This window comes from Perca flavescens, chromosome 12 (assembly GCF_004354835.1).
Source record: "Perca flavescens isolate YP-PL-M2 chromosome 12, PFLA_1.0, whole genome shotgun sequence".
NCBI classification, from domain to species: Eukaryota; Metazoa; Chordata; class Actinopteri; order Perciformes; family Percidae; genus Perca; species Perca flavescens.
In genome coordinates this window covers 21,202,244-21,229,575 of record NC_041342.1, presented here as the reverse complement: position 1 = coordinate 21,229,575, position 27,332 = coordinate 21,202,244, and the positions used below count along the sequence as shown (strand labels likewise).

Below are 27,332 nucleotides of genomic sequence, written 5' to 3'. Positions count from 1 at the left end.
CAATAAACATAAAGGTAATTGCTGTGCCACAATTCCATATTAATTCTAAGCAGGTTTTAAGTATGAAGTAGTGTGTCCTCACGCAAAAGGTTACAAAGTCAGCAGGCAGACTAAAAAAGTGGGCCATTGTTATATATTATTATTCTCCCAGAACGGAAATGGAGGCGCTGCTGACAGCTGAACACTTCACAAAACAAAACAAATATAATTTCTAAAATATGTTTTGCTGAAGACTATTGGCAGTGGCATTCATAAGACACTGTTTCATTTCCTGATGGTATAAAACAGTTGAGTATGTTGACTTCTTCTTTACTAACTTAAAAAAACACTATACAATAAATGTATGCATAAATACTGTATGTCTATTTAGTATGTAGTAAAGAACTGAAATGTTGATTGATACGCAGCTGTTGAATATCAGATGTTTTTCTATTTGGATTGGGGGTGGAGGGGGACTTCAGCAGGCTACTTACGTCCAAATATCGGTGTGTCTATTATGAAGATATTTAAAAGTAAGTCAAAAATCTTCCTAACTGATTAAACTTTTCAGAGTGAAAATATTGTGAATAGGTCACTTTTTGGAGTGATGTGCAGAGCAGACAACGTTTTTACAACACATGTTGTTTTATGCTTCAGGCGCCTCACAGCTCATTTGTTCTAAAATCACTACAAACCACGTAACTTGTTTTTAAATTAAAAAAAATCACAATATAGAAAATTATATTATTGGTATTTTTTGTTGAAATTATATTATATATTATATATCTTGTAAAGAAGCGACGGAAGCGGAAGTGTGTTGTAATGTGGTTAATGACGTCATGACGGCTATGGTCTCTAATGGCTGAATAACAACAACTGTCGGCGAGTGACAAACTTTCACAAACTTCTACTGAGACGAAAGAAAGTTGGAAATAGAAAATTGTTTCGACAGTATACGAGTTTAGGCGCGTTTGTCTGTCTTTCTTGTAATTACAAATGTGGAATTACTGATGGATTCGAGATATGACATATCACGGAGGGCCGCCGGTGGTGGCGGTGGCTCAACGAACTCTTCCCCCGCTCTTGGGGCTCAGTCGCGCCGCAGGAAGATGCCTCCTAGACCCGCTGATTTTAAACTTCAAATTATCATTATTGGCTCCCGTGGTGTTGGTAAAACGAGCATTATGGAGAGATTTACGGACGACACTTTCTGCGAAGCTTGCAAGTCGACTGTAGGTGAGGACAGGAGGCGTTTACGGGGCTTGTTTTTGTGAAGTTTTTATTGATAGCATTTATCAGGGCTCTGTCTACTTAATTGATGGTATACACGTAAACAACCATGGGTTGGACATTATAAATATATTGTCGCCTGTGTAATGGACTGAACATAGCTTACCCTACTGGCTGTAGCTAGCTAACGGTAACTTAAAGCTAACGGTAACTACAACACTGTTCTAACGTTAGCTAACAAAGCAGTCTTAGCTATTAAACTAATTTTATGTTGTAATAAAGCAACCAACGTTGGACAAACACACGTTTGAGGCTTGGAATAGTGTTTTGGGTGGTTGTTGCATTTTTTTAGGTTGTTAGACGGGATGTTTAGCAGGGATTTTAGAGCCCAACACAGCAAGGAAGAGACTTGTTACTTGGATAGCATCTGCAGCTGTCCAGTAATTAGTTAACTTAATTTGCTAATGGTAAATTCTTCTTGTACCATCGAGTGCCATCATTGAATGCCATCTCCATTTCTGAATCGATATTTTGATATTTCTATGTTAAGAGTTGACACATTACATATTTCATATTTACATGTGTAACCATTCAACTGAGTGATTTTCATTTAAATTGAAAACCTTGTGACAAATTGCTGTGCCGTTATAATAGATGCTGCCATCTTAAATTACGCGAAACCCTACATAAGTGGAATTGGTTAAACAGTCCTGTGACCAAAACAACGGTCAGTCATAGTGTCCTATCCCAAAATAGACACACACACACACACACACACACAAGCACACAAGTAGCTGCTATGGCAGAGCTCCATTTTGTGCCCTGTCATTCATGTGACACATCTTGTCACTAATATTGTTTTCCTTAATCACAGATTACCATAAAATAAAAATAGAATTTAACCAGACACCCATAATGCAAAGGAGGGAAGTCAGTGTTTTTTTTGTTTTCCTGCAGCTTGTTCTAAAACAAAAATAACAAATAAACAACAGGAAATGCTGGTACTTGTGTGTGTCCACATATGTGTTTCTGATTTACCCTCATAGGAGTTGACTTCAAAATCAAGACAGTGGAGCTGAGAGGGAAGAAGATCAGACTACAGATATGGTGAGTAATTGAACAGAAGTCTCCAGTTCCTTTACTCCTCTGCATGGTGCATTTCCTGTGTCTGTCCGTCACCCTGCAGGCTGCTCTAACAAAAACTACTGGTGGCTTACTGATGCCTCTCAGCTTTGTACAGTCGGTAATGCATGTGCAAAAAATACTTCTTAAAAAATACATTATAGCATGTTTTGTCAACTTTAACATGCCATGAGGTATTTTTTATCCAAAGCCCTATATGAAAAACCTGTGGCTCCAGTGGGAATATAACTTTTAGCTTCATATGGAGCACACATGATCATTCATACTCACCATGTTGTTGTCTAAAGTTGGCAGTAACTTTAGTTTTGGTTACATCAGTTATTGTTGTTGTTACATTTTTGAATTTGTTCCACTAATTTGTATGAATGTGTTTTTACATACACATATGTAAAAACACACATTTTACAACATACAATTCATCAAATCCCATACTGGATCCCTCCTATGATTTCAAGGTTTAATTGCAGTTTTATTCTAATACAGTTAAATGTTCAAAAATAAAACTTAGGCAGAACACTTTCCCTTATTCATACCCTGGCAGTGGCATGTTTGACTTTGTTGCACAATTCAATCAGTGCAATTATTAGTGGTGTTTGCAACTGGAAAGCCAGTGTAGCAGCTGCTACTGGTTGGTCAGGGCAGAGTGAACCTCTGTATGTGATATGCCCTCCTGATGAAGCTCCTTGCTGGCAGTTATAAGGGAAATAGCATGTCAACATCACCATGTGTATGCATACATCCAAATTAGAATATTTACTTAGTATTATTTTTTTCAGTATTTTATAAACTACACCTACATTTGAAGTGATCTTTTTTTTGCCTTTTTAAGGGTAGCAACTTTATTTTTTATTTATTATCAGATTTTCCTGAAAATTGGCTTGCTATAATACTGATTAAAAGATACGCTAAGAAAACATATCATGTTTTGTTCTTTTGTTTTTGTTACTTCATTAATCAGTTAGTGATGCCTGTTTGATACTTCAAATAATGTTGGTGAACAGTCAATTGTATAACAGCTGGCCACTGGAGACCTACAGTGTTATTGTAGTTTTATCAGACCGACTTGTCTTTTTGTTTCACTTCATTGTTCTAATATACTATTTAAATTGGGCATTAGGTCAGAGGTCTTGAATCAGCAGTTATATTGCTCAAACTAGCAACCACTCTATTTTAGAGGTTTGATTATGCCTGTACTTGTGTCTTGTGACTTTTACTAGGCCTTAATTACGTTTTGAAAACATCTAGTGTTTTTGTCCAGCCATTGAAAAACTGATGACATGCCACAAATTACAGTAAGGAAATCTTTTGTACTAACTGAGTATATGACTGCATTGATTGTGTGTGACAGTATTGGGCTAAAACGTGGGAACTCCATCACTTATTTTTACTAATGCATCTGTCCTGTTCACTAACACCCCCATCTACCCTCCCACCTTAACATCACACGTACCCTTCACCACGTCCTGTTTTATCCCTCTTCCTCTGCCCACCATGCGACCTGTCCTCTCCGTTCAAGATGGTCGTTTTCATTGTGTCTCGTTTTTCACGTTGAGCCGCTCACATCAAGCTCCATCATTGCTACGCCCGGCCTTACCTAACCCTGCCATTGTGCTGCTGTGTCTCTGTCCGCTCTTCTGCTCATATGCCTGACTGTGACTCACAATGGGAACAGGGAGAGACTAGCTGGCTGAAGGTACAGTAACACTGCACTGTGAGTGCAGCTCAATCTGCTTTTCATGCTGCTCACTCACCCTTAGATGATCTGCTGAATCACAACATAACCTGAAATGAATCCATACATGCATTTAAAAATATCTTTGCACCTTTTACATTTTTAAAATGAGTTCATTTCCAAAATGCTTTATATTTACTTTGGTTTAATTTCAAGTGCCTGAGCTTCTTATTGATCAACCTATAATAGCTGCTATTGCTTTAAAACTATAATTTTCATTTTGAGTTAATGGAAACACTTTTAGCATTTAAAAGCATTATATAAACATTAAAAATGGTAATGGTAAACACACTAATGTAGTTGTAAGCAGATACAAGGACATTTAAAGTGTTTATGTGCAGTATTTATAACAATTATAAAGTCTCCTCTGAAGACATATTTTACATTATTACAGCTGTTTATTTTTTGTCCCTACTATATTGTCTTTCATTATCGGTTTATACACAAGCCTCCACTTGCCACACGAAGAGTTCTAGTTGTTGACAAATACATTCATAAAACACTTGTGCTTATTATTACTTATAGTATATTACGTATACTTATTACTTATTATGTGCAAACATTATAAACCATTTATGAAATGTTTATATATTGCTTATAATGCTTAATGGGAGGGGGGGTTAAACTTTAGTGTTACAGAGTTAGCAATTGTTTCCTCAAATTGTAGATATCCAATTCTTGAACAAAACTCTTTTGTTTTAGATAGATACCTGATAATGTGGATACCAGATTTAACCCACACAAAGTGGAATTCTGTGTTTTTAAAATCAATGCTGTACATACTAACTAAAGACATTGAAATGATTTGAATGTATTTTTAGCATTATTGATTTATGATGTTGTATTGGTTATGATTCTTTTGTTGTCCGTCTTTAGTTTTTCTTTTAGAAACTTTCGCCTATTCTTCATAGTCCTCTTTAATGAATAAAAAGTACCTTTTGATCAAAACAGTCAATCAGCTGTTTGGTATTCAGAGAAGTCTTGGTGACCCTGCAGTGACTGTGCAGACTTTTAATTATATTGGGATTCATTCATGTCATCCAGGGACACTGCTGGCCAGGAGAGGTTTAACAGCATCACGTCCGCTTACTACAGAGGCGCCAAGGGAATAGTGCTTGTGTACGATATCACAAAGCAGGAGACCTTTGACGACCTGCCCAAATGGATGAAAATGATAGACAAGGTAAACAAACTGACATATGCTTTTTTTTGTCCTTTGGGGTGTTCTTCTGCCATTATTATACACCAAACATGTCAGAAAGTGTGCTACAACTTTTTGAAAAAGGCAACTTTTGTGAGAAAACAATTCCGTGGATTCTGCATAGGAATTGTATCCATTAAAATTGCCAACACAGCCATACCTCCTGTGATATTCACCCTGTAGTTCTACCTTTGTCTTTAAGCTCACCAGCACTGGCAGCAGTTACACGAAGTAGAGGTGTTTTTCAATTTGTTCCTTTGCAGAAACACTGTTTCAATTATAGCCCAACTGATACTGGATTTTGGAGACTGATATTTATATTTGAGATTTACACAATCCATAACATAAATTAAAAATAAAAAAAAATGATAGTGTTCCCTTTATTTTTCTAACAATTGTGTCCAAGAAATTTACTGGGAAGAACATTTTACAGTTGAAAAATAACTTGTCACTTCTCTCAGGTGGACGACCTATATGTAGAATGGTGATACTTAAAAAATATCTTTGGCATTTCTGTACTTTACTGTCTTGCCATTTATCAGCTGACTCCTGATGTGTCTCCTTTCTGTTTTGTGTCAGTATGCCTCAGAGGAAGCAGAGCTTCTCCTGGTCGGGAACAAGCTGGATTGTGAAACTGATCGTATCATCTCCAGACAGCAGGGAGAGAGGGTGCGTTCAACACACAAATGCTGCCATTCACCCTAATCTAACCAAACCACATCTTCTGTTTCTATAAATTTGATATCAAATTATCTAGAAGAACATGCAGTAGTAGAAGTGTTTATATGTATTATGAACAGACTATCTTGAAAGTTAAGTAACAAACGATTGTAGGGAAATAAGTGCGGAATGTAGGTCCGAAGAAGACAGTGTGAAGACACACTAATAACACTAAAGCCCTCCTTCATAAACTGACATTATGTATAGCTTATCAATAAATTACATTAAATCTAAAGGAGAGACTTTTTCATAAAGTTTCCAGTTGTGTTGTTGAGATTAATTTCTGCTCCTGTGGAATAAATTAATTTTTTTTTTTTTGCTGATGTTAAGCTAATTTTACTCAATTTGTGCTATTTGTGTTGCAGTTTTCCTCTCGAATAAGTGGAATGCGCTTCTGCGAAGCTAGTGCCAAGGATAATTTCAATGTCGACGAGATCTTCCTGAAGCTTGTGGATGACATCCTTAGCAAGGTTGGTGTGTTATAAGTAGAGCCTACTGTGCAACATTTACTTTTTTGTCCACCAATGGCTAGTGAATGTTCACATTTTACCAGCCACTCAATAGATTACCATTGTTTTTTTGGCTGGTGAGTGAAGCACATCTACCAGCCACATTTTCCCAGCATTTAGCGGGTGGATGGTGCTAATTCTCTCCTTTGGTAGATTCTATCAATGTTAATTTTTTTAAATCAAAGCATATCATGAAAAACATTTTTATTAAAGATTCCTGAGATTTGATTATTAAAGACTTGTGACCAAGATATGTGCAGAGTGGGACATGTTATAGTTGAAAAATTAACTTTTAAGTACTTCCTGGTTGACAAACTATGGAATAGTGACACTGTTACTAAACTACTGCAAACTCATCTTTTGCATTTCTGTGCCGCAGTTTCTTGGCCGACGTGCTGATATTGATATATACAATATGTGTTAAGCTTCAGCTGATAATATTGTCTGATATTTGCCAATAATATATCCAAATGAGAAGTCAGTACAATACTGTACTGTGTCTTAGCCTTATTTAGCCATTGCACTAAATAAATCATTGTGGATCTTAAGCACACTGCCTAAATATTTAATGCGTCAACCGCGTGTTTCCTGATTTGTCCTCTTCTTCCTGACACTACAGATGCCTCTGGAAGTTCCTAACACAGAGTTTTCCAACAGTGTCCTGTCTCTGCAGCCTGAACCGGAAGTGCCTCCGGAGTTGCCGCCTCCCGCATGCGCTGTTGCTGAGAGTCCAGTGGTTCCCCCCCACCCCCCCCCCCCCACACCCCCCCCCCCCCCCCCCCACACCCACACACACACACACACACACACACACACACACACACACACACACACACACACACACACACACACACACACACACACACACCACACACACAGCCTATCTGGCCACCAGGGGGCAGCAAACAGCAGCAGTTTGAAATTATTGACTGATGTAAGATGCATGGACTCTCTCAACAACTAGTATTATCTTCCCCGGTTTATTCTCCTGTTTCGTAGCTGTACACTATGACATGTACCACACTAACACTTAGGCCTGGTGAATCACGACTTCCTACCACCCCTTCTGTCTAAACTTGACCCAGACTACCTCATTCCTCGGACCGTTAGGCTAGCTGTGCCCTGCAGGTGCCTTCGAGGTAGAGAGCCCTCTGGTAGCAGTTGCACATTTTACTAGGAGGGTAATTTATTGAGGGCCATACAGCTTCCTGCTTTCTTTTAAAGAATATTCATCACACATACTGTACACTAAGTTTGACATTGTTGCCCCAATGGTCTGGTATCTCTGCATCATCTAGCATACAGAAAAGGGATAACTTTATCTTACGTCTCTTCTTCTTAGTTTAAATTCTGGATCTAGGTACAGTAGTTTTATATTCTTATTAATAGGTATTATTACCTAAGTGACGAGTTGACTTGAGGTAAACAAAAGCACATAATGTAAATATGATGTGTTGCTGTAATGACTGGACAAAGTGCAGATATTTGTGGCCAGCAGTAGGTGGTTGTGTGGTGGTGGATCATATCCGTTTGTATTCCTTTGCCTTAAAGTGTTAAAGTGGCTGGAACAGCTCATTTCACTTTTGTATAAATTGTAATGTTTTGCACTACAATCCATCTTACCTAGTTAAGCTTACATGCAGAAGTACACGACTTGTAGTTTAGTAAAGATCAATGTTGCCTCGGTAGTGGCCGCTCTAAAATTCCTCTACGGCCTGTTAAAGTGGGATGGAGATGCAAGGAGAGATGGATAATGTAGTCTTTGAGGGATTGGTGTTTTCACAGGGGCATTCTCCATGTGTGTTACTGTCTTTTTAAAGGCAGTAGAGACAGTAAGTAGCTAGTAGACACACATGGTTTACGCCTTTGTTTTTGGTTTTGTTACTAATATGGCAAAATGTTTATTTTTTTTCTCTGAATTCAGATACAGCTTAAAGAAGAATGTCTGAGTCTCCTTTTTGGGGGGGAAAGTGCAGGAAGGTTTGTTTAGTATTTGAAAGACTTGGGAAACTTTGATCCCCTCATATCTACTCATTTTGACAGGCTGTTATTGCAGATTTGAGTCGAGTTTCATAACAAATTGATTAAACGTCTTCATATAAAATCCTGCTTGTAGGGGATGTTTGTGTTTTTAAGAGGAGGTCAGAAGGTTTTGTTTATGATTCGGCAGTTTGTTACAGACCAGTATGGGTGTATCCCATTACTTGTGCATTTTTAAAAACACTAGGTTATGCATGTTAAGCCCTCCTGTGTTCATAGATATTAATAAACATGTAATACTTCCGTCTTTTTTTGTGAAATGAATGCAATATTGTAGCACTGTGAGTGTTTCTGTTTTGTTTTTACGTGTTGAAGTAACAGCCCCAGTCTGAGGGTGAGGAAGGACGAGCCCATTCAAAGGACCTGATCTAAAATGACCTAAACTGACTTGCTATTGGTTAATTAGATTTTTGGTTGAATTTGTATGTTAAAGTCAAGCTTCTGTGGACTTAAAGTGGCACATAATGTATTATAACAAATTAATAGTTTCATACCAAAACAAAAAACTGAGAATTATCACTGACATCCAAGCACATCTTGAAAAAAGATTATTAGCCAGCAAACAACCATACAAATGATCTGCAACTTTGCAATTTTATCACACACAAACTTCTTTTCATATTGTTTTGTGGAATGCATCCTTTCATTGGTCCCTCTTTGACTTTTAGCATTTGGCACTAACCCTGTGGTCTTTGTTATACTAGCCAAGCCTTATACTAATTAGTGTTTTAAATATAAATTTTAAGAAATGCTTTTATTTGAAATGTGTATCCTTTAAGATGGAAGACTGTACTTAGTATTAAATCTGTTATACGTCTTGGAAAAGTTTTGGCATGTTGAAAGCAGATTTGTGATATTTATAACTTGTGGCATTCTTAAACTAATGAAATGCAATTAAAGATATCTATATTTATTACCAGTTTATGGTCTTGATTTTATTCTGTGACTGTCTTTCCAAAAGTGGGATATGTGGCATCCCAGGGGTCCTTGAGTGGATTCCAGGAGATAATAATTCAAAGAAATGCTCATTTGGTCAATTGAATTGGCTTTTCTTCGATTTAAGAGGTTCAAGTCATTGAAAGATGCTGTTGAAGTGATGTTTTCACTTTATAGTACAGATAATATATTGGGGTTGTGGAAAAACCCATTGATTTGAGGATCTGATTCATAAATGGTTTCCCATAGGAAGAGGAGAGTATTGGTACCTCCTGAATCCATCTCTGCACCTCATCTGAAGGTGGTCAATAGCCAATAGAGTGTTTGTCATTAGGGCATGCGCACCAAAGCGTGTCAGACCTGATCCCAGAGAAAACAAGGGGTGTGCTTGGGCGCTTGTAAGGCAGCAGCGCATGCGCCTCGCAGAAAATCACTTCGAGCCTTACACCGCAGCGTTTGCAGGTCTTACATGTCAGATAGGAAGGGGTTCGAGACGCGGGGCCCCAACACTCACAGCCCGGGTGTAACAGAGAGATGGAGACCCGATCTACAGAAGAAGAAGAGGGCTGATGTGACTCCGACTGACTCTTTTCTTTCTAACTTGAGCCTTAAGAGCCCTGTCTGCAGATGCAACCTGTCTGTCATCCCATCCGTCCCAGTAATCCTTTTTGTTGTTGCAGCGTTTCGTCCAAAGGGGCTACAGGCAGAGGGGAATACAATGACAACCTGGTGAATGCAGACGAGATGGAGTAAAACATTAAGCACGGCACAGGATGCGCACCCCTAGCCCAACAAGGAAGAAGGTAAAGCAACCTGGCTGTTTTTCTGGTGTCGCATGTGAGAGATTTTCCGCGCTGCTGTGGATTGATCGTTTCCTTCACCGCCCTCCTGCTGCCGGTGTCGGTGTATAATGGAGAGCTCCAATGGCTCTGGCAGCGACACCAAACCGCAGAACCACCAGTTGGAGAAGAAGAGACTGAACCGAGCGCCCTCCCCGGCCAGACCTTTCCTCAAGGATGTGCACTCTCGCTCCACCAAACCACCTGCCATCGTACCAAAATCGCCCAAACTCAGCAAACAGCAGCAGTCTGCCTCAGTGCCCTTGGTCCATCCGAACCGCAGCTCCAGACGCAACACAACCGGGGTGAAAGAGAAAACATCCACGGCAAAAAGTAACACCAAGTCTTCTCTCGCAAAAAAGCCCACAAAGGTGCTCCAGCATGCAGCGGCCGAGCCCAAACCCGCCAGCATCAAAGCGGACAGCACCAGCAGTCCGATCCTCGCCAAAGGCAAGAAGGGGAAACTAGCCTCGGGATCCCCAGGCCCTCTCAGCCATGGATCCCCGATCCGGGTACCGACCGGAGCGCCTCTGGGCCGGGTCAGCCAGACTGACAGCAGCTCAGACCTGTCAGACTGCCCGTCTGAGCCGCTGTCGGACGAGCAAAAGCTGGCACCGGCCGCTAGTAGCGACGCCGAGTCCGGTACCGGCTCCAGTGACAGGGATCAGGAGGGAGGCGATAATCCGCTGCGGGCTGAAGCGACCGGAACGGCTGCTGTCGCTCCATTGCGCACAACCGAGGCTTCCGCCGCGAAGGGAAGCATGTCTCAGGCTCAGCCCGCTCCGGGGGCGCACGGAGAGAAACGCAAGCAGGAGAAACCCTCATCAGGCTCACAATTCAGACTGCCAGGCACCAAGAATGTAACTGAGGAGGACCTGCTGCGGGAGGTGGAAGATTTGAGATCTGAAAACGACTACCTCAAGGTATGATGATTATTTCAACAAGTTACACGGCAGGCAAACGTTGCTACTATGCTTATTTGTTGCATATGTTTTATATAAACACATCATTCAAAATCTACATTTAAAAACACACCCTTTTCCCCACGGCTCCTAGTCTCTATAGCCCAGAAGCAGCTGTTTCCCAAAGAGGACCCAAAACTGTCCCTTTACAGGACCGTGACTGGTTCAATCCCAACCATCACCTGTTTTTTTTTTGTTTGTTTTTTAAGTGTCCTTGAGCAACTTCCACCGCTTACTGATTGAAAGCATAATCTAAATGTATGCATAATTAAAATCTAAATACATTTCGTTTAATGCCCAGCTGTCATACACATCTCTCCATCCATCATGTCGTTTTTTTTTCTTTACCCTTCCCGGTTTTCCCTGTGGGTTTGACCTTTATTGATGGGAGTTTTATTGATAATGGCTTCAACCTGTGTCCTTAGCTTTTTTAAATATATATTGTTGCTGTCAAGTCACCAAAGTCTTATTTTGATAGAAAGACCCCCCTCCCCATGTTGCATCTGGGACACCAGAGCAACATTATCTCCTGTAATGAAGTGAACAGATTGTACTCGGGGATGCACAGTAGGTTTTTATTCAGTGTTTTGTTTGCCAAGGTTTCATAGTGGTATTTTACATATTGTATGAAGATCCTGCTTGAAGATTTCATGCAGGATCCCCCCCACCCTCCCCCTACCCCTTCTTTAAGTAGGCTATCCCCATGAGTTGGGGAGGGGAGGCTAACAGATAATGCGGCAAACAATCTTGCAGGTTTTTTTTTTTTAGATGGGAGACAGGTTTATTCGCATGTTACTCTGAGTATTATTTCAAAGTTGATTACGCATGTCTGTGTGTGTCTCTCTCTGGCTCAGTGGAAACACAGGAGAGTTAATCAGCTTTACTGGCTCTGGCTGTAATGGCTTTATCCCACAGGACTTGATAACAGTCAGATGTCCCATGTGTGTGGTGTTCAAACACCCTCCTGCCTGGCTGTCAGTCTGCCAGCTGGGACTCTGAGGTGAACTCTTCTACCTCCCCTTCCCCCCATGCCCCAACATGTCTGGGAGTCCCCTACACTGCTACATCAGCACTGCTCATTGAAAAACATGTTTATGACGTTTATTTTATTTTGACACCTCCCGGTTTTATTTTAGATTATATTTTAGGTATTTTTGCTTCTTTTGATTGCATGAAGAGATGTGGTCATGGAGGGGTTTCCAACCTGTGTTATTGTGTCTATAATACATAATTTGTACAACACCAGGAAACTGATTTTTGTGCCTGCAACCAACCATTTTCTTTTAGAGCTGCAATTACTAGTTGATTAATTGTGTAGTCCATTGACAGAAAATTAACTGCCAACTATTCTGGTAATCAATTAATCCATTTTAGTCATTGTTCAAACAAAAATGCAAACACATTTGCTGCCAGCTTCTCAAATGTAAAATAATCGCTTTTTGCTCGCAGGTTTCTCTATAGAGCTCCCCCTACAGCTTCGGAAAAGATATTTGGCAACACTGTGTAAAAACTCGCTCGGTCATTGCCGTTTCCTCTTTCTCCAACAATGCTTTCCTAGCTTTCTGCTTCTTTTTTTGCCGGCTCAGCCCTGACGAAAGTGTGAAAAACTCCATGCAGTGCCTAAAGCAATTCGTTACATCGCGAGACCTGTTATCACGACCACCATTCAACCCGAAAAAAGTCATATAACCATTCCAATGACTCCAAAGCTGTTCAATTAAATATCTTTGGGTTTGGCCAGACAAAACAAAACATTTCAATATGTGACACTCAGATCTGGGTGCATTTTTAACTTTTTTTAGATGAAAAGAGAAGCGCTGAGTTGAGAAATAATTGTCTGATTAATATAAATAAATAAAGATAATGAAAATAATCGTTAGTTACAGCCATCATCGATTAATCTGTTGAATACTTTACAATAAATAAAGTCATTGTTATTGTCTGAAAAAAATAAATAAATAAAAAGTCCCCCAGAAGTTCCCAGTCTTTAAAATCCTTCTTTTAAACTGGAAAGATATTTGGTTTCCTTTCATAGACAACAAGGAAAAAAAGTTCACATTTGAGTATCTGGAACTAACAAATGAACGATTATGGATAAATGGATTATCAAAGTTGTTGCTGCTTGAATTTTCTCTCAATCTAATCTTACCATTTCTTTTCTAAAGATTTCTAAAAGCCTGTGTCCACAGCTTACTTAATTATTGCTTAGCTGATTGCCTGCATATACTGTATTTTGATAGCCAGTTAATTGTAAAAGCAATAGTAAAAACAACTTATATAAGGACACCATCTTGGGTCGTGAGAAACTGTGATGATATTTTTACAATTTGTTTGACATTTCCCAGAAAAGAATATTGATCAATTGAGAAAATAATTAATTGCAGCAGCTGCTCAGTAAAGATATCCCAACTTAACACCCTTCAAGAGATGACTAAGTACCGGTGATGACTCGGTATGCACACTCCCCATAAACATTAGTGACATTCTCAAAATATACCTTCTCCCAGGATGCTCCTCTGCTTCTGCTTTTAACCTGGTCATTGATTAGGCCGACCCTGTGCAAGGTCATTAGCTCCTTCAACCAGGGCCCTCCTCAGATAACAATGTGCTCTGTGCTTTTCCAAATGAGGATAGATTTAATAATCATGAATTGACACGCTCTTCCCAAACCCACCTTCTGCATACAATTGTCTTTTTATCAGGTGCCAGTCAAACCTTTTGAATATCCATCCCAAGGGAAATCTACTCGGCAAACTGACTCCTTAGGATGGGGGTGAAGAGATACCCTGGAGGTTACTGAACAAATAGTCTCGCTTTGCCAGACCTTGCTCCACATTGCAGCGGAGGAGGGTCTGGCTAGTCCAAATAGCATTCTGGGATGGGACAAAAACTTAATCTTAAAAAAAAAAGAGCATGATCTGGCGGTTTTCCGGCAGCACCGGAGCAATCCAGGAAGTGGAACGTCGTGGATATAGACTACCGAACAAACTATTGTAGTACTACAGATACATCTTTCCCTTCTTACCTCCATCAATGCCGGGTTGTTTCATGTTGATAGGAGATGGGGACTGTGAATACATCCAGTCTAATAGAGATAAGATGCTTAGAGCCATCTAGGGATTTTACATCATCAGCACTAAGAGTACTTGTATTACTAGAACTCGTATGTAATCATACGAAAGTATAATCTACAAAGGTATATTACATTGCATATCCTAAGAGTACTTGTATTACTAGAACTCGTATGTAATCATACGAAAGTATAATCTACAAAGGTAAATTACATTGCATATCCTGTATAATAGCTTTATGCCTAAACGGTTTTTGAATTTATGTTGTGGAACTGGAAAAATTGACATTGTCCCTCTGCTGTTATTGGAAATGTGTATATCAGTGTTTAAGCCAAGCGGCAACTTCTGGGCCTGAAAAGTGAAGCCAATGCGTAAATCTGCATTTCCTTCTAATGTCCAGCAGGGGCCGACTCAACTGGTTGCAAATAGAGGTCTACGAGAAAATGATCCTACGTCTCACTTGATTTATTACCTTAGCAAACATTTATGGTCTCAATCGCTAGTTTTAAAGCTGCCCTGCCATACAAAACCGTTTTTACTTGCATTTTTTGAAATATGTTCGGTCCATATGTGTTTGTGTTATGTTAAATGAACTGCTACCTCCATTGTCAGCTCTAGCCACTGAAAAGAAATAAGCAGACAAATCAGGCCAATTACAAAAGCTGGTCAGTCTGACATCATATTGCCTGAGCTCATTACTATTCATTAGCTCGCCCAGTTGGGCTGGGTAAAGGATTCTGACAGCCAGGCTCTCATTGGCTAGCTGTTAGCCAGTCAGATTCAAACAGCTTAGCTTGTTGAATATTAATGAGAACTGGCAGAAATCGAGCAGAGTCTTCCTGCAGGCTTCCTATACCACGCTAGAATGGCTTGAAACAAGGTAACCAAGGCATCTTTTCCACAAAAAATGTTAAGAGTCCATGGTAGAACTTCAGATGTTACCACAAAGTAATGAAATATGTGTGGCAGGGCACCTTTTAAGTGTTCTTCAATATAGCATGATTAATTTAGTAAATGATGGTCCCATTTAGAGGAAAATAAAGCAGGATATTTTTTATGCTTTTTAGACTTCAGGCCGTGGCTACCTTGTGATTGACGATTCGCTACCAGTGTCCTCGGGTTCGCCAAATATTCTTTTCTAGGATGGTTTTTTTCCTACTCTCCCACTGATTGGCTAGTACTCATTGCCTTCATTGGTTGGGTTGGCTAGGTTTAGGCAAGAGGAGGGGGATTTATTAGGGTAAGAATGTTAGGGTAAGCAAATCAGAGGCAGAGTAAGGTGGGACATGCCTTTGCCTCAGGACCTCAGTCAGATCCACCCCTTGCTTCTCCCTAGTTCCACCCTCTCGTCGAAATATCATTACTTCTGGGTCCAAAAAACCAAGTAGGCAATGGCCAAAATGCCAAACTCCAGGCTTCAAAACGATAGTCCACAAACCAATGGGTGATGTCACGGTGGCTATGTCCACTTCTATTTTTTTTCATGAAGCAGAGAATAATCTTTATTTCCTGTTTACTGTTTACGACATTGTAACATTATAGATATGACAGAAAATATGGAAAAGCATGACACCCTAAAGCTAATGGATTTCCATGACATTGCTGGATATTTGGTCATGTAAAGGCACCTCAAGTCAAAACTTGTACAGAGGAAATAGTAATATATAATAGAATATAATGAGCACATTCGTACTCCCCAGAAGCTAAACATTTTGGATACTCCATTAGCTTTCCTCTGGCACCAACCTCAAATGTATCCTTTTTCAAATGCATAATAAATACACAAGTACAAAGACGCAAAGACAAAGAGCTAAAATATAATAATATGTGGATGCAGATAACTTTCTATCCTTTTATCTGTTTTGATGTTGAAGATCCGGTGGCCTTCTCTGTAACGCCACCCTCAGGAAAAACCTAATTCCTTCCAACCTACTTCTGGTCAGGTTAAGTGCTTTTTTTATACTCAAAATGCTTCACAAATCCAAAAAATCTGGAGCTGCTAAACAGTATTTATCTTTCTGACCAACAGAATTATTGTTGCTACAGAATTCGACATTATACATCATTCGCAGCAATAACCTTTAAGAGTATATATTTCTTGTAAACACAAACCTAAGTCATTACCTTTGACCTTTACACACACACAACTCAAAAGTACTTCCTGCTGTTTGCAAAGCAGAATGAAAACATTAAAACAGCATAAACATGAGAGTCAGTACTATTTGCATAACAGAATGCCGACTTTCATTGGTGTGAAAAAAAAAAAAACATTTACCGGCACAAATGTTGGATATCAACATTCTTGTCGATTATCGTAGTGTGGAGTTGATGGTTTCAGCTCCGTATTCCTCTGTGTGTCTCTCAGGATGAAGTGGACGAGCTGCGGGCGGAGATGGAGGAGGTGCGAGACAGCTACCTGGAGGAGGAGGTCTACCAGCTGCAGGAGCTGCGGAGGGACCTGGACCGCTCAAACAAGAACTGCCGAATCCTGCAATACCGCCTGCGGAAGGCAGAGCAGAAGAGCCTGCGGGTCGCACAGACCGGCCACGTGGACGGAGAGCTGCTCCGTAGTCTGGAGCAGGACTTGAAGGTCTGTGAGGGTGTGTCAATGTCAGTCCCTATGTATGTTTGTGTCTTTGTATTAGGGATTGACCAATCACCACTGCCAACTACTTACTGTGTTAGAATATTACAAGTATTCCCCTAGAATTACATCATTGCATCCGGGTAAAGCTTTAAAACCGCATCTTAAGCTCTTCACTGAACCCAGACTAATGAAATATATATTTTAACTAGGTTAGAAGTTTCTTAAAGTAATGACCCACAGTACCTTTTCAGTGTTGTGAAAACTATGGGAAACAGTAAATGAATAATTGATTTGCAATAAATCCAAGTGGAAAATTGAATTAATAAAAAAAAGAGTCTGAGATAACTTTATCTTTTAGTCCATAAAATGTCATAAATGGTGAGAACTGTCTAACAAAACTCCCAAGCTGACATCTCCAAATGGCTTGTTTTGCCTGATCAACAGTCCAAAACCCAGAGATATTTAAAGTGGCTATATGTAACTTTCAGTTTGTGTTGATTCTAGCGGCCGCTTTGGACAAAAGCGGTAGTGTTTTTACCACACGTGCTGTCATAACGGTCTTATCTTCACGGTGCTGTATTGCCCACTGTATTACCGAGTTAGCGTTATGGGGAGGTCATATAGTTGAGATGAATGTTTTGCTCCTGGCGTACAACCACATCGCGCATTGTAAAGTTATTTTATGAATGAAATAGACTTATTACATACCTGAGGGTCAATTTGGGGTGGGTTTTGGATCATTTACAATCCCGTAATTGTCTCCTCCATAATCTGTTGATAGCCAGACCGAGTGTGACTCGCGTTATCGCCTGTTGTCACTTTCCCTTTTAGCTTTTAGTTGTTCTTCGTTTAATTTCCTTCTTTCCTGTGATGGCCCTGCCCCAGTATCAGCCATAACTACAACAGATAACTTCTAAAATTACATTAAAAAACAATTAGGCCTATATAAAGAAATCTCCTGCTACCTTTTACCTGGTTCAAAAGGCTGGATACTAACACAGGCTTTCCGGTGTTGCAAAGAAATCTGTGACCCATCAGAATGTGTGACTGTAGCTTTGTCTACCTGCAGCAAATCATTATGTGACTGCGCGGGAAAAATCAAACCTGGGCAGAGGCCTTACTAAAAACTATATCAAAATGGCATTATTTTCACTGTTAGTCTTGTTTGTTGTTACAGGTCATTTAAGGCAATTGTATGAAAAATGACAGAGCTTCAGAAACATTAAAAAGTTACATATAGACACTTTAATTTACAATGATTGACAAATAATTTAAACAATACACTTTTTCAATGTTTTAGTCAAATAAGCTGACAGGATTGTGGATGTGTGATTTAGTTATTTTTAATACAGATATCTGCTTGATATATTTGTCTAATGTATGTGCATGTACAGTATGTGTGTTGGTGTTTAGATGTGAGCCCATAAATAGTGTATCATGTGTGTTAAAGGCACATTTAAAATAATTATATATCCATTTTGTATTATCTCTTTGACCTGTATGTGCTTGTCCTTCAACATAACTGTCCCTGTGATCTCAGGTGGCTAAAGATGTGTCGGTGCGTTTGCACAACGAGTTGGAGAGCGTGGAGGACAAGCGCAGCAGAGCTGACGATGAGAACGAGCTTCTCAGACAGAAGATCATCGAGGTGGAGATCTCCAAACAGGCGCTGCACAACGAACTGGAGAGGACCAAAGAGGTGAGAGGATGATAATGGAGATGCTTTTCAATACGAGGCTGTTGCAGGTCATGGAAAAATGTTTGCTTTCATGCACAAAGCTGTGTTTTTATCTCAGCAGATGCTAATTGTTTGTTATGCTTGCAGACACAAAGCAACAATGAAACAAATAATGTCTTAGATCCACACAGAAATAATATCTTGCGAATCTATTTGGGCCTAGTGGTGAATGAACCATGATACTGTGAGTTTGTGTATTTAAAGTGAGTTGTGGTAGTGAAAAAAGAAAAGCAGTGAAAATGACAACTGTGGTGGTTGTGATTATATAAAAAAAAAATGATGATGGTGACTATGCTGTTATCACAGGATGAATCGCCAGCCTACTATGAGATGCTCTTAACTACCTCAATATAAAGAAGAGGATTATTGTTGATCACCAACCTGATACAATCAATCACCAGGATCACTGCAGTGAAATACAGCCACAACAACTGCTTTGTGCAATGATGCAGAGACTTTTGGAGCAAACTTCAGTCTACATGCATGTTTTTTTTAACACCTTACAACAATATGAAGAGCTATGGTACTGCTCAATAGTACCTGAAGCTGCAACCCCCCCCCCACAGCTGAGGTGTGTTTAAAAGGTAACCTCCAGGCCAAAAAAGGAATCCAAGTCAGTTCCCATAAACGTCTGTCTGGAAAGAAGTTCAACAACTCCTCTAGCCAAAACTCTTTCTTCCCCTTTAGTTCTGCAAAATAAGTATTCTTATTCTTATTATCTATTCTGTCTGTGTATTGTTATTTTCAGAATGTTAGGCTAATCAGAAATTAGTTGAAATTAGTCTCAGTGGTACAATACATGATCCATGTAGTTTTTTTTGCCTGTAACTCCAAAAGTTTTGAACAGCAAATTCATTCAATGGATATACGAATAATTTTGAGCCAGTAACATCAAAAATTTACAGATACATTTAAAAAAGTAAATTTTCATTTATTTTGTCACGTTTATCGTTTTCTGTTTGTTTTTTTATTTCCAATTAGATGAGTATGGTTTGAGTTATAAGACTACAGCTCCCATACTGCTTTGGGGTAATGTTAACAGGAAGTGTAATGTTGCCTCTTGTTGCTCAGCAGAGAGAGTATTTGAAGTAAGGTCTTCTTGCAGGTAATAAGATGAGCGGAGGCTTTTCTCAGTGCTGCCAGGGTTCAGCTACTTAGACTAAATCGATTTTGACATCATCAGGCAACATGCCGTCTGGCAGAAAAGAGAAAGTAGGCTAATACCAGACCAGTCAGTATATAGATGTGGCTTTCTTTAGGCAACTAGATGACACTGTTTCTTTTTTTACCGTGGTGTCATGTGCTGCTGGTTTGAATCCCAGCTTGTGCCACAGTGAAGGCATATGATCTCTGTTACACGTCTCTCCAAATAGTTCTTCCACTGGTTGAGTATCTATATTCTGAAACAGTTTATGAGATTAACTATCAATGTTTGCAACATTGTAACTTATTAGCCCCCAACTAAGCTGCATGTGCTCGGACGAAGTCAGAAAATTCTAGTCTGGTCTGGCTGTGCTAATGCAGTCAATGCGAGCTCCAGTTTTTGTTGTCATCGGTTTACACTGGTAACCTTTCGGAAGAAAATGATTGGCGAACAGTAAGACTGAAGTGAGAGGAGGCCTCACGTGAAGAGTTTATTTTGCACAGCAGTTGCAGTGTTTGTGGTGGCTCCATACCTATAATTCTGAGCAGTATTGCAACACATAGGACCACAGGACGACACAGACTCTCCTGTACACAGAGAAACAGGCGAGGGAGCAGGAGAGAGGCTGAGATAGCGACTGCTCCAAATGATTGCAGATTTTTTTGTGTTCCCCCGAGGTTTGTCCCAGAAAAACACAAGCCGTGTCTGAATCTGCACTCCGACATCACGTGACGCCATCTCCCTTCTCCCCATTTTCTAATCAGAGGCATGCATTTATAATGCAGCCCCCCAATATTTTTATTTTGTTGCATGGAAAAACGCTGTTTCTTTGTCTGGGATTTTTCCTGTAGTTTAATAATTTTGAAAGTATTTAATTCCCATATATAATTCATAATGCACAGTGTGTGACCAGTTTTTTATTTTTATTGTTGATAGCAGGTGATGATAAGAATATTTGCAAACACTTCGTTTAGGATGCATATGAATAAATCTAAGAATCTGCCCTCTGCTCTTGGAGTTCACAGAGATAAACCTCAGAGGAGAGGGGAGGAGCATGTTTTACTGATAAGAATGTGGTTCAACTGGACTGAAAGGTTGTTTCCTTTCTGCTTTGATCAGACCTTGTGAATTGTGACCCAGGTGTAATGTAATGTTTACCTTGCACGGCAGCTGGATTCTTGCAATATCACAAGATTACGTGAAAATCGCGGGATCAGGTATCACAAGAAAATCCATCTTGTCAGGCTCCAACCTAATGCGTTTGTGTCTGAACTACCAGCCAACCAGTAGTAGGGAGCTACTGGCAGCTACGGGCGTAGTTTAGATGTGTATGACAGCCGCGATGATTCAGAACAACAAAGGCAGACATGATAGACAGATGGTTCATCAAATGAACTGCCAGGTATTTTTTGAAAGTGCCTGCCTTTCCCAAACAGTTTCCAATGATGGCTTCTCAGATGGTTCTGTGTAACAAACCATCTGGCGCATCAGGTTAATGTAATGTAGTGAAAAGCAGAAACCTCTCCATACTCCATTGGATTTTTACTAGTTTTTAAAAATTCTACCCGAGGCACCTGTGTTTTCTTCCATTTAGTTTTTTAAATTATCTTTTGCTGTTCTTTCACCACTAAAGTTAAGTGGTAACACACTTTTAGAATACAAAAAGCTTCTTCAGTTACTTTTCCTGTCAAGCTTTCTCACCACCATGGTTAAAGAGCAACTGACCCCAGATAGTTTAGACATTTCTGCCCTTTGAAGCCCATCTCCTCCCTGCTGTATACGATATGACCGCAGCTCCACAGCTTACAGACCTGGTATTAAACAGTTTACGAGGGGTGGTTGACAGGATCCTCTGTTGTTACAGTATCAGCCTGAGGAGAAAATTGCTGCTGCTTCTGTGTGGTCGTTATTAAGGTGAACAAAGATTGGTGAAGAGATTTTTCATTCCTCTGACATTTGAAGTAAGGCCCACTGATACGTGTAATGAAATGGAACTAATGAAATGTCAATGAGCATAACATGAGCATCAGGTAATTTATAAGGTGCTCTCTGTTCCTTGTGATAAGTTCATTCATCTTTCATTACGGGGAAATGATAATTACTGTATATTATAATAATATAATATATCCTTTATTTGCCAAATATAACACATACAAGGAGTGTATCTTGTATTTAACCCATCCTAACTAATTAGGAGCAGTGGGCAGCCATAGTCCTGCGCCTAGGACCAACTCCAGTTTTAATGCCAATAGTTACGTCAAGGGGGACTGGCGTTTCTAGCATACAGAAGCACTGACTTGACATCAGATCTTATGAGGACATTAAAGGGACTAGTTACCCAAATTACAAAAAACATATGTACTTATAGTGGTAATTTGCGGTATCTGTGCAGACAGTTTCATAGGGAAAAGGTAGTTCCAAAGAAAACCGCAAGGTTTGAGGATTATTGAGAAATTTGGACTTTGTTTCTGGAAACTCCATTTACCTCCATTGTATTGGAGTGGAGGCAGAAATCAAACGATATCGGAAAACATTGACAAATAAACTCTTGTTTACATGGTTAGTATAGGGCTGCAACTAATGATTATTTCGTTATTGATATATGCTTTTACTTTTTTTTTTTTTTTACATTAGTTGATTAGTCAACAAATTTTTGAAAAAGGGCCATTTAATTTCACACAGACCAGCATGATGTTTTGAAACAGTCCAAAACACAAACACTGGATATTAAAAAAATATGTAATAAATAAATAAAAAACAGAGTAGAGCTGAAACATTTAGTCGATTAATCAATTACTCAGTTGGCAGAAAAGTAATCTTTCACTGGTTTAATAATCAATTTATCATTTCAGTAATTTTCCAACCAAAGTAATGAAAAAATGCTGAATATTGTTTTGATCTAACTTCTCAAATAAGAGTTGTTGCTTTTCTTTGTCTTGTAAATTGAATATCATTAGGTTAATTGGACTAACTTTAACTTTAAGACACCATTTTGGACCCCGGTAACTTTTTAGACTAAATGACTAATCAATAACAATTATATTTAGTTAGAGTTAGTTAGGGCTAATTGTTTTATATAACACTAAACTAATGATAAAGTAACAAACTATAACATTACTATTAATAAGTAACCATTATAAATAAGTGTTTCATTGTTTGTTAACAGTAAAACAACTATTAACTAACTATTACAAAGTTTAATTAACTATCAATTTACCATTTATTAATGATGGTTATTGAGTGTTACCAAATAGGTTAATTTATGATGAAAATAATAGTTGATTGCTGCCTTAAAGATCCCATGGCATGGTGCTCTTTGGATGCTTTTATATAGACCTTAGTGGTCCCCTAATACTGTATCTGAAGTCTCTCTAATTTTCTCGCTTTATTGCAGAATTACAGCCACTAGAGCCAGTCCCACAATGAGCTTTCCTTAGTATGTGCCATTTCTGTGTCTGAAGCTATTGAGGAGGAGAGTGGGAGGGGCAAGGTGGAGGGTGGGGGTGTGGCCTTGACCAACTGCCACTTTTCTCGTTTGAAAGCCACGATGTCTCTCTCTCATGGGTTGGCCAAATTCTCTGGGCGGGCAAAGCAGAGAAAGGGGAGGTAACCTTGCTTGTTATGACCTCATAACAAGCAGATTCCAAAACGGCTCATCTGAGCTTTCATTTTCTCAAAGGCAGAGCAGGATACCCAGGGCTCGGTTTACACCTATCGCCATTTCTGGCCACTGGGGGACCATAGACAGGCTGGGGGAACTCATGTTAATGTTAAAAAATCTCATAAAGTGACATTTTCATGCCATGGGACCTTTAAAACAAAGAAAATTCTCACAGCTGAGAAGCTTAAACCAGGGAATTGGTTTGGCATTTTTACTTGGAAAAGGAAAAATGTTCTGACGATCGACTGGTTTAATCAACTAATCGTTGCATCTCTAATACTCTGATATCATTGTCATATCTATACAGTAAATATAAAAGCCACACCTAGCAGCTTGTTAGCCTAGCTTAGCATATGGACTGGACATTTGGACATTTAGCCGGGCTCAGTTGCCTCTCACCTCAAAATGTGTCAAGAATCAACTAGCATTGTTGTGTTAATCAGAGTACTGGCAGTATTTGCATTTTTTTCACGCATTTAAAAATAGAAATCTATCCATTTCCAAGAGTAACCACAGCCTTAAGTCTTGTGTTGTTTGGTGTTTCACTACAACAAAGACACGAGAGGGAATGCCTGCATTCTTCTGCGTCAACAATGCCTGAGTGAGAGTCACTGCAGACATGATTTGTTTCATGTCAGAGCTCGTTTCTCTCTCACAAGATCTCAGCAGAAGTGTTGGCTTTGATGAAGATTCTCCTCTTCTCATCTCTGGTTCTCACTTATCCTTCATATCTTCCCCTCTCCTCTCCACTCTGCTGTGGTTCCCTGTTGGAAGAGTGCGAAGGAATCTCATTGACCTAGTTAATATCTTGTCTGACTCCACCAATGGGAAGAAGAGCAGGCGTGAGGAGAGAAGTAGCGTAGGGACTCTGCTGTAAGTCGGAATCTGCTCGATGACACACATCCATATGAAGCTTATTGTCATACAGAGACTGTGCTGGAAAGTCTCCATTTACACAGTGGAGAGGAGAAGGTGTCTTATAAAATATTACTGGTATTTAGGTAGAGACCACACAACTTTAATTTAGGTGGGTTTCATGTTGTTACTCATATTAAAAGTTGTGAAGTGAAAATATTAGTTGATTCCTGAAAAAAGGTTTTAACTTGATTTTGACTTAATATGTGTTTAAATTGTATGAAATTTGAAATATGCTAAACCTGTATGACGTATCGCAAAGCATTTTAGAACCAATGACACTGTTACCCTAAAGGCAAACTACCCCCGATACTAAGCAAATGGGGAAATCATCAATTCTGCATGAAACCCCAGAGTGATGTGTTATAATTCTTAGCGCCGTCCTTTGAAGTTTAAAACCCATGAAAAATGAAATTCCTTCCTCTGTATGAAATTGTTTTGCAAGCATTTTAATTTACAAAAGTATCAAAACTGCCCCTTTCTAATCATGAAACATCCTGAAGCATTAGCTGTAGCAGGAATCAAAGTATCTTTGAATGTCAAGGGACATTTTAAATCAATTTTAAAAAACACATTTGTAGTTCTCTTTAACACAATCTTAATTTTTTTTATGTGTTTCACATTTAATTTTGATTTTAAGCACCAGTTCAAGTATCAAAGCTGGTAAAAAATGAATGTAGAATTTTACTTTTTGTAGAAAGCAAGTTTTTTTAAATGTCTACAAATTCTGAGATCAAATCATGGTTAATGAAAGATAAAACAGTAACTGGGAGCTGCTTTCTAAATGCTTGTCTTGTCAAACATTTCTCTTTCCAGCATTGGTTCCATGACTGGTGTAAGTTCAGAGTTGCCACCCTTTTTTAGGTTGTTAATAATTAGGAATTTTATTTTTTTTTAAAAAGGTGTTAAATGAACCCTAACCCAATAGATATTTCAAAGTCTGAAAATTGAATCTGCTGTAGGAAATTGAAATATATTTGACAAGAAAAATGACATATGTTATTTATCGTGGAAACCTCTGCAAACAGAACATGAGATGTTGCAACAGACAACTTGTCGAAATACAGGTGTCAATTGTAGTAGTAAGAATACAGTTGAGCAACGCTAGTGGTCTAAAGCCATACGATCAGCTCTGGGAGGCTGTTCTGACGCAGTGGTAGTGCTAATTAACAAATGCCAGCAAGCTAACATGCTCAAAATGACAATGCTATCCGATAGTAATCAGCAATACCAGTTTAGCGTGTTAGCATGCTAACATTAGCTAATTAGCACTAAAGTCCTGGTGATGGAAATGTCATCAGTTTTGCAGGTATTTTGTAATGAATCAAAGTATTGGACAATTTAAATTTTTTAACATATGCTGATGTTAGATATAAAAATCAGGATCACCAAAATTATTATAATTTATCATGAGGGCAAATTATGAATGTTGAATTTTAACAATGAACCAAATGTGTACTGTGAAAGGGGCCACATGTAGACAAACCAACAGAGAATTATCACCTAACTCTCAAATGGCAGACAAACATTATGGAGCATTTACCAGCCAGATAGTTTTCTTAAGAGTTGATTGAGTAAATATTGGACTTATTTTTATTAGGGCTGGTCCAAATACTATTTTTGAGCTTCAAAGCTTCGGTAGTAATGAGCATCGAATATTCGAAGCTTCGGAGAGAGGGGGCTGAACATATTATTATCTCTAATAAAGGCAGGAATATCTATGTGTCTGTCTGTTTGTTTGCATTTTGATTATTTTGAGAACCTTTCATCCCAACGACTTCACAAGGGAGTGCAGTGTCGTATTTGGTGCAATATAGATAGACAGGCCAGACACGTTCAGAATTAATAAACTTTTAACCTCTCGGATCACCGTCCTGTCAACGGGACACTTTGTGACTGGGGCGCCGCTGTAACCTCGATAAAACTTCCACTAATGAGCGTTTTTATAACTTTAAAGCATTACATCTTTAAAATATACAGCCATGTACACAACTGTTACAAAGTAACAGAAAATAAAACAATTCAGCCGTAATCTGCGCAGCCGAGAGTGCATGCATACCTGTTTTCGTTGTCCTTTCAGCAACAAAGTGGTATTTTGACCAAAACTTGATTTTCATAAATCCCCAAGAGTCCAAGGAAATGTAATATCCAAGCTTTATATTCCAAAACGATCTCTTCGCCTCACAATGTTGAAGTTTCTGGCCGAATCACAACGGAAAAACGCGTAACAGTTTTCCATTTCCGCACTTGTTATCGCCGCTAGCTTCTCTGCCCAGCTTGCTAAATGCTCAAAGTGGGCATCATCGTGTACCGTCAGTAGCTTCTTCTTCTTCTTTGTAGTTTATTGGCGGTTGGCAAACCAACTTAAATGTGCATTACCGCCACAAACTGGACTGGAGTGTGAACGAGAGATAAATGCAGAAAATAAATAAACCAAAATAAAAAAAAATAATAATAAAAAAACCCGAATATTCGAATGTCAAATTTTCAAATCGAATACCAACCCACCAAACGAATATTCGAATATTCGGTTCCAGCCCTAATTCTTATCAAGCGGACAGAAACCTAACTAAATGGTCAAGTGTTTGCTAACCTGTTAGTAGTAAGTACCTTATAACGTGATAATATGTCAGGGACGTGTGTCATCATTTTCTAGAGTTCTTCTGCTCCAAAAAAATTAGCAAATGCAGCTTTATGTGAAAGGTAAGTTAACATCAAGTAATTGGTTATTCTTAAAAATGCCAGCCCAAAGTAACATCTTTAAATTGTTTGTTTTGTGCAAACAAGTGTTCAAAAAAAACTAAATATTTACTATAATGTAAGACAAATTAAAGCAGGGAATATTGGCACCAATTTCTTTGGCATTTTCTCCTTAAATTCATCTATTTTTTTGGAAGTTTTGTATGTCAGATGCATTGGTGACCA

At 39.0% G+C, this 27,332-nt stretch overlaps 2 protein-coding genes across 2 annotated transcripts in view; both read left to right on the top strand.

Moving 5' to 3' along the window:
- The first annotated feature begins 806 nt into the window (after nucleotides 1-806).
- On the top strand, nucleotides 807-7,240 carry rab12 (RAB12, member RAS oncogene family). Its single transcript, XM_028592664.1, is given in 7 exon segments — nucleotides 807-1,215; nucleotides 2,256-2,316; nucleotides 5,129-5,267; nucleotides 5,865-5,954; nucleotides 6,371-6,475; nucleotides 7,134-7,221; nucleotides 7,224-7,240. Coding segments are annotated over 7 exon segments (726 nt in total). The 5' UTR covers nucleotides 807-989.
- The window catches only part of mtcl1 (microtubule crosslinking factor 1), an 82,700-nt gene continuing 56,567 nt past the window's right edge, over nucleotides 1,200-27,332 (top strand). Inside the window, exons 1-5 of the mRNA XM_028594313.1 lie at nucleotides 1,200-1,215; nucleotides 2,256-2,316; nucleotides 10,171-11,252; nucleotides 16,728-16,952; nucleotides 18,490-18,648. Of these exons, the coding sequence (XP_028450114.1) occupies nucleotides 10,401-11,252; nucleotides 16,728-16,952; nucleotides 18,490-18,648 (1,236 nt within the window). The 5' untranslated portion in view covers nucleotides 1,200-1,215; nucleotides 2,256-2,316; nucleotides 10,171-10,400. The remainder of the gene's footprint in view (nucleotides 1,216-2,255; nucleotides 2,317-10,170; nucleotides 11,253-16,727; nucleotides 16,953-18,489; nucleotides 18,649-27,332) is intronic.